The sequence below is a fragment of the Rhinatrema bivittatum genome, chromosome 10 (assembly GCF_901001135.1).
Source record: "Rhinatrema bivittatum chromosome 10, aRhiBiv1.1, whole genome shotgun sequence".
Lineage (NCBI taxonomy): Eukaryota > Metazoa > Chordata > Amphibia > Gymnophiona > Rhinatrematidae > Rhinatrema > Rhinatrema bivittatum.
Genome location: NC_042624.1, coordinates 92,991,468 through 93,006,193, shown reverse-complemented (window position 1 = coordinate 93,006,193; position 14,726 = coordinate 92,991,468). Strand labels below are relative to the sequence as shown.

Sequence of the window (14,726 nt, the reverse complement as noted above, 5' to 3'; positions counted from 1 at the left end):
ACATACACACATTCAAGCTTCCATTCTCACCCAAACATTAAAGCTTCCATTCTTACCCATACACACTCAGGGCCTTTTCATTAGGCACAGCCAAAGTCCTACTTCTGCCGCTGTGGGGTATGGGATCCCATAACGGCATTGCAACTCTGGCTCTCCTCTGCTGTTGCGGGAATGGGATCCAGCGATGGCATTGCTCCTTCAGGTCTTTTCTGGTTGGGTGGAACTGGGCCCAAATTGAGTGGGCAACTGCCCACCCAGGCCCACGCGTGGTTACACTACTGAGTCATAGCTTCTCTGGAGATGCTTCCCCAGATGAATTAGTTCAAAATTGGTCCAGTATTTTGTGACAGGTGTGATAGGATCATCCAGGAAAGATTGGGATTCCTTCCTTCTTGGAAATCACCTGTTTGGTTCATTACTGAGCTATGGAACTTAAAGAAATTAGGGAGACAGAACAGTGTTGGAGAGTTTCTCCAAGCGAGGAAAACAAATTAAACTATAAGAGCTATCTGAGGAGCTATATTTCTATTAAGCATGGGGCACTTTTCTTCCAGGAATAGCTATTTCTGGGGGACTGCAGTTCTGAAAGCTTTCTACTGGCTGTGTCAGGGCTGCTTGTGTAGGCGCTTCCCTGTTCTGACTGGCCCAGCAGTGACCAGCCCTTATTGGTCAGGGTATTTCTGCACCAGTTCAAGCTGTGTTCTCTGATGGTTCATCAATTTATGGCCTGGGTTCCTTTGCTTCCTGGTTCCAGTTCTCTGAGTTTCTCTAAGTTCCTGGTTGCCCCAGTTACTCCCATGGTCCTGGACCCTTGCTCGAGTCCTTGTTACCTAGATTTCTTGGACTGATTATTTACTGACCCGCCCTTGTTTTCCTGCTAAGGTATAATGAGATTAAAATTTATTTTGCTCAGGCTCTAGTTGCTCCTTGCTACATTTTGCAAACGTTTCCAGCAGTGATTCCCAGGGATCCCCAATTTATGGGGGCTGCTCACATCTCAACCCAGGGATTCCCTGACAAATTGTAAGATTGAAGATGCAAAAAAAAAATTATTTAGTAAGATTGAAAGGAAAATATCATCCTAAGTCTCTGTTTAAACTGGTAAAAAAAAAATTTGTAGAACTCATATTCTGAGTGTCACAAAAATGATTTGTCCTTGGATGCATTACAATTTTCTGATTATTTTGAATAAAAAATTAACAACATATGGAAGGAGTTGGATGTCCATCCAAGCATCCTCTTTCTTGGAAACAGCTCTTCTTGATTCATCAGAATGTAGAATAGATTATTTTAAACCTCTTTCTACTAAGAATGTGGTTTCTATCATGATAATGTCCAAAGCTAACTGTAGTTTCTTGGATCCTTATCCAGCCTGGCTCATTGGGGACTGTAGACTGGGCACAGCAGAAATGTATCATCAATGCTTCATTAATGATGAGTGTGTTCCATAATAAACTTAAACAGGCCATTATTTGACCAGTCTTGAAAAAATAAAACATGGACAGGTCCATGTTATCAAACTATAGGCCTGTATCAAAAGTGTCTTTTTTGGCCAAATTGATCAAGCAGGCAGCAGGCAGCAGCTATATAATTGGGACAGTTGAGGATAATACATTTCGACTATTGTCAGTCAAGCTTCCATGGAAGAAGCAAAATATCTTTGGTAGCCTTGACAGATGGTCTGCTCAGAAACCTGGATACAGGGGTGAAACATCTGGCTTCCTTCTTGATCTGTAGTTACACAATGTTAGGTTCCATATTAGGAACTACCACCTAGGAAAAACATCTAGGCTTCATTGTGGGCTCAGTGTGCTGTGGCAGTCAAAAAAGCAAACAATGTTAGGAATTATTAGATAGGGAAAGGTGAATAAAACGGAAAATATCATAATGCCTCTGTATCGTTCCATGGTGAGACTGCACCATGGAGTGGTCGCTGCATTTCAAAAAAGATATAGTTGCAGTGGAGAAGTTACAGAGAAGGGCGACCAAAATGATAAAGGGGATGGAACAGCTCCCCTATGAGGAAAGGCTGAAGAGGCTAGGGCTGTTCAGCTTGGAGAAGAGAAGGCGCTAGGGACACTAGCGCGTCCCTAGCGCCTCCTTTTAGCCTGGAGTGGCGGCTGTCAGCGGGTTTGACAGCCAACGCTCAATTTTGCTGACAGCCACGGGCTCGGAAACCGGACGCTGGCAAAATTGAGCGTCCGGTTTTCAACCCGACAGCCGCCGGCCCATTTTAAATTTTTTTTTACTTTTTTTTACCCTTCGGGACCTCCGACTTAATATCGCCATGATATTAAGTCGGAGGGGGCACAGAAAAGCAGTTTTTACTGTTTTTCTGTGCACTTTCCTGGTGCCGGCAGAAACTAGCACCTACCTTTGGGTAGGCGCTAATTTCTTAAAGTAAAATATGCGGCTTGGCTGCACATTTTACTTTCTTTATCACGCAGGCATACCTAATAGGGCCATCAACATGCATTTGCATGTTGAGGGCGCTATTAGGTGCCGCGGGTTGGACGCGCGTTTTTCGCCCCTTACTGAATAAGGGGTAAGGGAAAACGTGCATCCAAGAGCAGGTTAACAGTGCACTCCGTCGGAGCGCACTGTACTATATCGGCCTGTTAGAGAATAACCACTGCTATTACTGGCATCAATAGCATGGGATCTACTTAGTGTTTGGGTACTTGCCAGGTACCTGTAGCCTGGATTGGCCACTGATGGAAACAGAATGCTGGGCTTGATGGACCCTTGGTCAGACCCAGTATGGCATATTCTTAGAACATTTCAGTTTCCTTTGGATACCTGCAAATTTGCCCCTATTTTTCAAGTTTGAAATTAATCATGGAACAAATACGAAAGGAACTTAAGATTGTTAAGATGGAGGAAACAGCAAGGGGAAAGAACTCTATATCTCAGTGGTATGGGTTTTCTAAGAGTAATGTGGGGCAGAGTTGGTAAAGCGAAGTGGTGGAGTTTTGGACCAGAGAAATGAAAGTGCCATACGTCTGATCAAATAAGTGCTTTATTTCAAGTGTATAAATTACCTGTAGTTATATATTATAAGGAAATGCGGTATAAAATATTACATCACTGTCAGCCAGATAGAGGATGCCTGTTTAATATAGGGGTGGTGGAGATGGATGACCGTCATAAATGTAAAATTGAAAAAAGAACCTTTGTACATGTTTTCCTCACATGCCACAAAAATTACCCATTCTAGCAGGAAGTTATATTATAGTTGGCCAAATGTACAGAAGTGACATTGCCATTTCAAGGTGATATTCCATTGTTGGGGGATATAAGGGCCTTAGAAACCATATCACCTGATTTATCTAACAATCAATGTTTGTTTCTTGCAATGTTTTATTAGTGGCATGTAAATGTATTCTTGGAGAATGGGTCATTGACAGTCCTCGTTTTGCAATGTGGCAGGAATATATGATTTCTCTTACGCAAATGGAGAGGTTGGATGTGTGTGTCTCTTGGCGAGAAGCGTCCCTGTAGAATATAAATGCATGGAAACATTTCTTCGAATTGTTGCCTGTAGATGAGCGTACTACATAACAAGCTGTGGGTTATTCTACGCTATGGAAGGGGGAAAAAACAGGTACTGATGGCAAACCTTTATTAATTAAATGAGAAGAATTGGAGAAAGGATACATGGATGGGTGTGAGTGAGAACAGGATGGCTGTTAGAAATGGGGAGGGGTATTCTTAATGATAAGGGGAGGGACTGCTTTTGAAAATGATATGGTGGGAATGACATATTGTTTCTTTTAATGGATTGTTTCACTTTTGTGCTGGTGTTTGCCTGCTGGAGGTCCAGGTGGCTGCCTGCCATTCTGAGACAGGTCCCTGACTCTATAGAAAAACGACCTGACTGCATCGGAGAGTGAGATAACTGTCTAAATTACTACTTTAAGCTGGGATATTGACATTGCATTTGGCAAGTACAAGTTAACTTTCACTTAAATACAGGGGTTTTATAAGCTTTGTAACAAGACTGCTTTGCTCTGTTAAATATCTACGGTACATAAAACTACTGTATGTTTATGCTGCTACAATAAAACTCTTATTGTAAATCTCTAAAACGTGTAGATATTCTGCTCCCTTTTACATGAACATGGACCACATATTGAAGTGAATTTTAAAAGCCTGGCGCGGGCCAAGATCGGGAGATACATGCACAAGCTGGGCTTGCACGCACCCACTGAATTTTTAAAAGCCGCCCAGATGCATGCGTATCTCCTGCTGTGTGCACATCTCAAACGTTTTCAAATCTGGGTGGGGAATGGGTGTAGATCTGGGCAGGACATGGGCATTTCGGGGCATCGCAAGAGATGTGCGCATAAATATTACACGCCTCAGGCGTGTGCCTAGATCCCCTACCGCTTAAGTTTACTTCTGCTATGGAGGAGGTGTAAGTCTAAAAATAAAGAGAAACAACCCATTCTTAAAGGTTTAAAGGGTCTGGGGTAACTGGGAGGAGTGCAGATTATCAAACCAGGGGGATCTGGAAGACCTAAGTGCTAAGTGGGCAAACTGGTGAAACTGACAGTGGTGTGGACGTGTGCCCCTTTTAAAATTCCGACTTACATGGTAGAAGCATAATTTACGAGCATAGGCTTGTGCCACTTATAAATGGGTGCACATGTGCACATGGACAGGCTATTTTATAACATGCTCACATATACACATGCAAGTTAAAAAATGACCGGATATCTGGGCGTGTGCCAAAGTACAAGCACGTGTTAGTTTGAGAGTTATCGTCATTATCTGATTTTTAATGTTAAATAATCCATAACTGTAGAATCCCTTACAGGAAAGCCTATGAAACTTGTTTTTTAATGCACTTTTTAGTATTGATGCTATCTGAGGAACCTCTTAGGCCAAACTTACTGTTTTAGGAACCTAGTTATGAAACCTAGCTTTTCTTGTTGTGGATTTTTTTGTTTTATTTGTATTTATTTTATGTATTTTGTTTGATATTGTTCTTTTAATTTTGTGTTTACTTTATACAATATACCACCCAGGGAATCTACCAGGGTAGGAGACTTATAAATTGAATTTTGGTATAAACAATTTTCAAATTCATTTAGCTGGGTAAAACAGCTTTGCAGAACATTGTCCTCCTCTGCCTGGGTAAAATTACATATGGGCTTCCATAACAAGTGTACTTTTAGGTGGACTGTGAGGAGGTATTCTTAGAAGTGTGTTTAGGTTGGGGGAGGAAAATAATATGCATATATGACATATTCTTAAGTACACATATAGCCCAATTTTAAAAGGGCCACACATGTAAAAAAAAAAAACCCCATGAGTTATGCGTATAGCCGGGCCTTGTGCGCGCCACATGCATTTTAGAACGGGCCTGGCCATGTGCGTAGCACCCGTTACATGCCGAAATGCCGGGCCCTGCAAAAGGGGCAGGCCGGGGGCGTGGTCTGGGTGGGGAGGAGCCGGGGAAGCGCGCACCAGCAGCTGGCTGTCGCACGGAGATTACTTCTGCTCCTGGGGAGCAGAAAGTATTAAAATAAAAAATAAAAAATGTAGGGCTAGGTAGGGTTAGGTTAGGGGTCGGGGAGGAATGAGGTAGGAAGGGTAGGGTTAGAGCTAGGAAAGTTCCCTCCCAGTCCGCTCCTTAATTGGAGCAGACTGGGAAGGAACTGGGGGAGGCCCGATTGCATCGCTGCGCGTATTTTTCTAATATCCCCCCTCCATGTGCAGAGCAGGTCAGCTGCCCGCACATGCCTGCCCAAACATGAAAATCTGGCGCGCACATGGGCGCAGGAGCCATAATTTAGAACATGTGCGTGCTGACATGCGCATTATAAAATCGGCACTTCCATGCGCGCGTGCCAGGAACCGCACGCGCATGGACGCACTTGCGCTCCTTTTAAAATCGACTCCATACTTTTTTACCCCTGTTGCCTACCCATATAAAAGACTAGGGGTGCAAATTATGCAGATGCTTTAAGCTCATGCATTTTACATTTGTTTCAAGAGAAAAGTATCTACATTCTTTCTCTTTGGAAATTAGTATTCGGTGTCTGGGTTTTGAAAATTGCCCCATATAGTTAAGGGGATGGGGCAGCTACAGGAATGATGTGGTGACAGATCAGGTAGTTGGAATGTCCCTCTAAAGTGCCTCTTACGGCAGGATTTAAAGGTAGAGAATAAATGCGAGAGGGACAGAGGCGGCCTGGAGTATTGGAAAGGGAAGTAGCACCATAAGTAGGGGATGGTAAGAGTGAGACAAAGAGGGCTCTCCGACAGGATGCTGGGCTAGAGGGGATATCCTGACATTTTTAATATAAATATATTTAGTGATAATTTGCATTCTCTTTGGTTCTTTGTTTTTAGTGCACTTCAAAAACAGGGCAAGTACTATCACTTTGAGTTTCAAGGGGCCATCTGTCTGTCACTGGAGCTAACTTTGGTGCTGAACAGCACTGAAATGGGCAGAAACAGATGGGATTGGAAGGGTACATGAAACATGCTTCAATAAACATCGTCAATGTTTCTTCCACCTGACACTGCTCCAGTGTTTTGTACATTTGGTAGTAGCATCCACGGCATCTGCCAGCATCTCTGTTCGGTCAGAGCGAACTGGAGCAGTGTCGGGCAGCAGAAACAGGGAAGATATGTACACGCTTGCTTTAAGATAAGTGGTTTTAATTGCAATATACAAAAATGTATAAAACAGGAATTTGTATGGATGACCAATGATTATGACCACAGACGCAGTCTTGGTTTAGACGGTACACACTCCACCAATGAGAGCAATTAGCGTCTCTGCCTGTATGAAGGTCATTTGAGTAAAGTCTCAATGTTACTTTATGGTGAATTAGAGATTTTACTGACACTGCACTGGCTGGCATTTGTTGTTCACAAGAGCTCAATAGGACAAGCCTGTTGCTTCGATTTCCATATTTTATTGCTGCAACATGGAGCAAGATGAAATCAAAACAGCTTACAAAATGATCCAACCACTGGAACAGGTTTAAATTGCAATTTACGTTTAATAAAATTTCTGTCATTACCCAATTCAGTTTCTTCATATTTTCAGAGACAAAACAAAGCCCTTTGTGACCCTGCTTAAAACCACTGTTTTCAGGCTCCTTTCCCTCTGAGTATAGTGGCAAAATATACAAACTGAGGTACTAATGGGCCTGTCCTACTGAAGCAGATCCGGATGCTCTGAAACTGTTGCTCCAATTTGCCTAATGTTCATTGTTGTAGCACAATTTAAGCAAATATGCGCCATTTCCAATTTACCAATCCTAACAGTATCCCCTTCACAAATAACTGGACAGTTACAGTGATTTAAAAATGCAATATGCATTTGTTCAGTTAATCCTTCATCTAAAATTTTGGCCTGAACCAAAACATTGTAAGCTCTTTATTTCCCCCTGAGAACATAAAGAAAAACAAACTAAAGTGAATTCAGTGTTACAGTCAATTGTAAAACAGCACCGCAATCAAATGAACCCTGTACTGTTAATACTTGATGCTGTAAAAATATTACACTGACATTTTATCTGGTCAAATGTCTCAGAGGTTAATTCTGTTTCCTGTTTCAGCTTTTGCTTCAGATGAAGCATCCAGTACAGCTCCTATTTATCTATTCTGTACCACCCCCAAATCCACGCTTGCTGTTAAGAACATATTGACTTGCTGCCTGCTCTGCTGTTTAATTCATTTGTGTTTAGAGTCAGGCATGAAGGCAGAATTTAAAATGTGACATCTGCAGGCTGTTGGGGTCATTTGAAACTCTGACAGCACCAGGGGGGCTCCTGACATGCACATCCTGTCCTGATTTCCAATCTTCCATGTTCTAAGCACTTCAGATATTCTTCCTTGAGAGAGACTCCAGGCAAAAGTTGTTGATTTTTTTTTTTTTAAACTGGCTTTCTATTTAAAGGAACACACTCAGTTACCAAGAGTTTCAAGATGAAAGTTCAATTACAAATGGCATTATGTCTAGCAAGCAATTCAACAAACACTTCAACAAAAAAATATCTGGGAAGATCATCAACTTAATTTGAAAGAGCAGAGCTAAGTCAAAGTAACAGCTTACCCATTTCTTAGTTCTGTTGATTCTTATTCCTAGGTAGCCTATCTTTTTTGACCAAATATAACCTTATTTCTTAATTTTTAAAAACAAAAATATATTTACTTTCCAATTGCAGTCACAACCCTTATTTTTAAACATCTCCTTCCTTCAATTCACTTTTCAGTTATTTGTGTCATATTCATGCCTTTGCATGCATCTATGTGGTGAATACATAGGGTTCCGATGAGGCTAGCACAGCAGTGTCCCCAATTTGCTTAAATTCATAATGGTGAGAGTAAGCAAGCAAAAGGAGCTTTCAAAAACCTTGAACCCTAATCATGAATTACATAAAAATCTGAATAAAGTGAGGAGTCTGGAGAAGGTACAGAGAAGGGCGGCTAAAATGATAAAGGGGATAGACAGCTCCTCTGTGAGGAAAGACTAAAGAGATTAGGGATGTTCAGCTTGGAGAAGAGGCGGCTAAGGGGGAATATGATAGAGGTCTTTAAAATCATAAGAGGTTTAGAACTGGTAAATGTGAATCAGTTATTTACTCTTTCGGTTAATAGAAGAACTAGGGGGCACTCTATGAAGTCAGCAAGTAGCACATTTAAAACAAAATCATAGAAAATTCTTTTTCACTCAATGCACAATTACACTCTGGAATTTGTTGCCAGAGGATGTAGTTAGGGCAGTTAGTGTAGCTGGGTTTAAAAAAGGTTTGGATAAGTTCCTGGAGGAGAAGTTCATTAACTGCTATAAGTCAAGCTGACTTGGGGAATAGTCACTGCTATTACTGGCATTAATAGCATGGGATCTACTTAATGTTTGGGTATTTGCCAGGAACTTGTAACCTGGACTACAGGATACTGGGATTGATGGACCCTCAGTCTGATCCAGTATGGCAACCTCTTATGTTCTTAATTTTGTTTATTTTAATTTCCAAGTATTATTGTTAGTTCGGCTGTTTTATTAGTCAGAAGGAGTTCCAAAAAACAACTATAATTAGAAATATTAGCTGCCTCAAGGTTAGACCATGCCACATATCTTCTAACTACTCTCTCATATCACATATCCTACCAGATAAATCACCAATCTTTGTGTCTACCATCAGCTCATAGGTGTTTCAGTCAAGGCACAACTAAACATCCTTACAACACCAGAAAACATGATGCATATACATAATACACAAATTCAGACTTCTGAATTTGTGTATTAAGCATACAAACTCATGGGGCCATGATCAGACCAAAATGTCAGGCTATGCAGAGTGCTATAAATGTGTGAATCCAATCTCTTTGGCCATTCATAGCTTATAACATGTAAGATACTGTATGGTCCAATAGTTTGGTCTGGATCAAACTCATAATAGTTCATTCTTAGGAGTGGTATGTGCGTAATAATTTTCATGTTAGATTTTCCTTCCAGGAAAATGCCCCGTCAAGCTGTAGAGGTGGAGCTATGATTTGGTATAGAACAATGGGGGTAATATTAAAAAACCCACTGTGCAGGCAAGATAACCAGGAAATTTTGGTTAATTTAACTTGATATTCAAACAAAATAACTGGGTAATTTTCAGGCAGAATATCCAGCTAAATCCAGACATTTGTTTGGCCAAATGTAGATTTGCTGTTTGAGTGGCTAGGGTTGAGTGATTAAATTAAGCAGATTAATTCTGAAAATACTTGCCTTCTAAAGGATAAACCTGCCCTGGGAATGCCTCTGGCCCCAACCCTTTTCTGATTGGCTAAATGTGTGCACCTTGTAGTTTTATCTACCCAAATATAGCTGATCAAAAGGGGACATTTTTTACAAGCTCGATTTATCCAAACGTTAAGCAGATAAATCTTTTACAAACATACCCAATACGAATACAGGGCCAGGCCAATGGCTCATTAGTAGTGTTCTGCATTGCCATGCGGAGAACACGTAATTTTTTATTTCTGGGCTGGGCTTCTGCTATTTGGGCCAGCCAGGGATGCTACGTAGCATTTACAGTCCCTGACTCTGAGGCCCTCTCAAACATTCCTCAACAGCGGCATCTAGTAGCCAAACGTAAGGTCCAAGTTAGCTGGGTTTCCAAGGGAGCTACGGTTTGTGGCCTCCAGCTGACGACTACGGCTGTGAAAGCTGAGTGGGAAGGGGGAGGAGTATAAAAACAAGTGGGGGGGGGGAGGGGACATCATACAGTAACAAATGAGGACTCACAGTATTGCAGCCCAAAAGAGGCTGGTTCTGATTCAACTGGAAGTCCAAAGTTGCAGAACAAAATTGCTAGGCCCCCTCTCCCCCCAAAAAAACCCCAAAGAAGAAATTAATACAGTTTACTAGTTACACAGAAAACAAACATACTATGGGCCAGATATTTAAAAAAAAAAGTGATAGATACAAAAAGTAGAAAGTTATCATCATGTCTGGTCCTATATTCACGAGATTAAAAGATAAAACATAGAACAGGATGACATACCTGATGGATTATTTCAGGTACAGGAAGCTGCTCTGCATATTTCAGTAGCTCCTTTGTCACCTCTTCTTTAACAGGTCTGAGAATAAAGAGTAGATGAAATAAAAAGCGCTGCACTCCCTACTCATTATGAAACAACCTTTCAAATTTGAAATAAATAAATAAACGAAGCCTCTGCCTTTAACCTCAGGTATGAATAAATTCCATCACAGCTCTGAGATGCAAATTCATCCAGAATACATTTTTCTGGTGTTCAGAAAGACATTGAAACTTGGTTACTTTTTAAATTCCCATCTGTTTCTAAGTTGCCTTTATAATTTATTCTGAAATAATTTTTCAGCAACTACAGTCATTTAAATAGCTGCTTTAGGCACCAATTACGGTTCACTGAATTAGAGTCTATTAGACAACAAAGAATATGTTATCTTAAATGGGAAAAGACACTATTTTAAGCTATTCAAACAATGAATATGCTCATTATACAAAGTACAGAATATATAAAATGATGCACTATGAAAAATATTCATATATACTCATGTAGATTAACTTTAAAATAAATGGGGCCTTTTCCTCCCATCTAAAGATCAGCAATAATGAAAGCACATTGGAAACAGGGGGAAGGAATGCATCCAACAAACACCTGCTGTTACATTCAAGCCTACACTCTATTTATCTTAACTCATGAACATATTTATACAATGATGCAAAGACGAAAGAAATGCAGATAGGAATGCACATATACTTGACAGCAGCATAAAAACATTCTTTTAATAAATCAATTATTTCTAGAGGCCATCACTAAAAGGCTCACATGCAAATAGCATTTTCCAAACAGTAGAGTTCGGATGGTACAAGCCTAGAATAATAAACACTGGCAGGCAGTTATGAACACGTTTATGAACATGTGATAGGACTGCACAAAGTACACTGCGTGTATATCCAAGGTTGCCCATCACATTTCAGCAGTCTGCAATGTATAAAAATATGATGTACACTTCTGGCAGCCCCAAGTGAACCTTTAGCATCACATGTACTCCCTATCATGGCCCATTCCCGGGTCCTCTCTCTCCTGCTCGGTCCTGCATGGCTCCTTCCTTGGACCTCTCTTTCCTACTCCCTTCCTATGTCCTCTTCCTATTGCCAACGAAACAGGAGGGTAGGCTGTCTAAGAAAGCCATCAGGATACAGAATAGAGTCGTGATCTATTGGAGATGTGATCCATTCAAATAAAGCTCATTTCTGGACTACCTTTGAGCGTCTACCCTATTCTCTTCCTATTGCCTCCCCAACAACCCCTTAGTGGGTTTCTCCCTTTCTGTCTGGGTCCATGGGCAGTCAGGGTCCAGCACTGTATACCACAGTGCTGTATAAAGTGTAACTGCCATGCTAGTACTTTCCCCGCAGTATATATATAAGCCTAATAATAATAACCTAGTCTCATTATCTATTTGCTAGCATGAGCAGTCCATTAGCGACCTTAGAAAATCCAGCTCTTAGTTTGGAATGTTGTGTACAATTCTGGAGACCAAACTTCAATAAGATATAAACCAGATGGAGATTATTAAAATGGTCTTATTATAAACCTTATGGGAACTTAAAGATGGGCTCATTATAAAGCTTATGGAGACAGAAAAGATATAAACATGTAGACACTACAGGAAAGACAAGCCGAAAAGATTTTATAGAGATATTTACATACTTCCAATGTATCAAAGCACAGGAGGCAGACCTCTTTAAACAGAAAAGAGGCTCTGGATCGAAGGGTCATGGGATGAGGATCAAAGGGGGCAAACAAGAGTAATCTAGGGTACTATTTCTTTATAGAGAGGGTGGATGAATATAGGTCCTACCCTATGGAATTCTTTGTCAAATGAACTGTATTTTTTATTATTATTATTTATTTATAGATTTTTAACAATACATAGACAATGTTATAATCATCAATGAACAGGTCTTGTTAAACATATAGGGGTAGATTTTAAAACCCCTGCGCGCGTAAATCCTCCCGGATTTACACACGCCGGCATGCCTATTTTGCATAGGCCGCCGGCGCGCGCAAAGCCCCAGGACGCGAGTAAGTCCCGGGGCTTCGTAAAAGGGGCGGGAGGGGGCATGTCTGGGGCGTGTCCGGAGCAGGGGCGGGTTCGGGGCCATGGCGACGGTTCGGGGGCGGGCCAGGAGGGCGGTCCCGAGTCCCCTGGCACTGCGGCCTGTGCCGGGGGATGCCGGGGCGGCGCGCGCAATTTACGCCTGCTTCAAGCAGGCGTAACTTGCCCAACAAAGGTAAGGGGAGGATTTAGGTAGGGCTGGGGAAGGGAGGGGAAGGTGGGGGGACGCGGAAGGAAAGTTCCCTCCTAGGCCGCTCCTATTTTGGAGCGGCCTAGGAGGGAACGGAGGCAGGCTGCGTGGCTCGGCACGCGCAGGCTGCCGATTTTGCGCAGCCTTGTGCGCGCCGACCCCGGATTTTATAAGATACGCACGTATCTTATAAAATCTGGTGTACTTTTGTTCGCGCCACTGGTGCGAACAAAAGTACGCGCGCGTGTATGTTTTTAAAATCTACCTCAGTGTATTTCATCAAGGATTCTAAAGTCTTTCATAAAGGTTTAAAAACCCATTTGTTCCAGGCAGCATTTTCAAATTGTTTTATTGTATGTCAAAGTATGAAACTGTAGACGATTATGTTAGAATGATTATTTGCTGTTATGTGCACTTTCAAGTGTTCATTTGTTTTGTTTATCTTGTTCAGTGTTTATGTTTATGTAATCGGCCTAATATGGTTTATCAAATATACGGAATATAAGAATTTTTAATAAAGAAAGAAACTGAGCAGACCCCCGCTGTGGAGGTAGTGGCGACAAGGAAAGCATGGGAGAAATGCAGGGGATTTCTGAAAGAGCAGCAAGGATTGTAGAGATGAACAGACTAGATAGGCCATTTGTAGGGGCCTTTGAGTTCAGTTTTTATTTTATTTTTCCTGGGGATTTCAATATTATAACAAAATCAGTGGAGAAATTACCTTTCTACTAATTTTTCTCCTGTTTGTTATAACAAAGACATTTTTCTACTGATTTTTTTTTTGTTATAACATTGAAATTCCCATTTAAAATAAAATAAAAACTGAAATCTAAGGTCCCTAGCCATATGGTCTTTTTCTGCCGTCATGATTCTATGTTTCTATTTTGCTGCTGACAATTGACTAAAAGAAAACAGCAAGCTCCAAGGACAGATGTTTGTAATTATTGTATACATATGAAAGAATTTTCATGTTCTTCATTAAAACTGCTGTGGGTATATTGGTGATAATATGTATGGATGAATACCTTCAATTTAATTTGACAATCAAAGAAATTATCTTCGAGATTTCCTTCTATTCAGTGAATGTTCTTTTCACTCTTTGTTTATTTCTGTCACTATAAATGTCAAGATACAGCCAAATGTAATAGTAAATGTCAAAAGACACACATTTAACAATTATATTCATATTACACACTTACATTTGCTTCATGCATTTAAAGCACAGGTGCAGAACATTTTTTGTTTCATTGACAAGGATGAATGGTGGCTTCCTAATGTCCCCTTCAGTTTAACATAAGTCATGTAAGAACTTTGTTCTTGTTTTCATTTTGCGTGCCCTCTCCTAGGCTCAACATTTTGAGCTTTCAGCTAAGTCCATTGTTTATACGATAAGCCACAGAGAGAAGTGCGCAACTGAACTAGACAAGAAAAGGAAATCTCTGAAGCACCACACCAGAGGGCATGGAGCCATGCATCCAGGCTCTCTCCCCTTCTTCCCTTCCCAACCTTTGTGTGGGATGAGCTGTATCAAGAAACATCCCACTGTGGCTCCTCAGGTCTTGATAATACAGAGTTGGGAAGGGGCTGAGGCTTGGCCAAGGACTTAAAGGGAAGACCGAGAAGGAATTACCATCACTTCTTGGTGTTTGGGTATTTGCCAGGTTCTTGTGGCCTGGACTGGCCACTGTTGGAAACAGGATGCTGGGCTTGATGGACCCTTGGTCTGACCCAGCATGGCAATTTCTTATGTTCTCCTCGCCTCCCTCACATCCTGTGTATACTGTGCTCAAATTCCAAGTTTACGATGGCTGGAATAATGAAAGCATTCTCCCATCTCACCAATGTATCTGGTGCTTGCAAGTACATGCCAGTGGCATTTCATGTCAAGCAGCCAGGAGAGGTTCATTGAGT

The 14,726-nt window shown here is 41.3% G+C and overlaps 1 protein-coding gene across 2 annotated transcripts in view; it reads right to left on the bottom strand.

The window, feature by feature from the left end:
• PIGK (phosphatidylinositol glycan anchor biosynthesis class K) overlaps positions 1–14,726 on the bottom strand; it is a 224,907-nt gene that overhangs the window by 53,115 nt on the left and 157,066 nt on the right. The window contains exons 10-11 of one of the 2 annotated variants that reach the window (XM_029618431.1): positions 10,521–10,596; positions 7,066–7,911 (exon numbers count right to left, since the gene is read on the bottom strand). In XM_029618431.1, the coding sequence (XP_029474291.1) occupies positions 7,696–7,911; positions 10,521–10,596 (292 nt within the window). In that variant the 3' untranslated portion in view covers positions 7,066–7,695. Of the gene's footprint in view, positions 1–7,065; positions 7,912–10,520; positions 10,597–14,726 lie in introns of those variants that run through there. The other variant, XM_029618432.1, reaches the window with a different exon arrangement.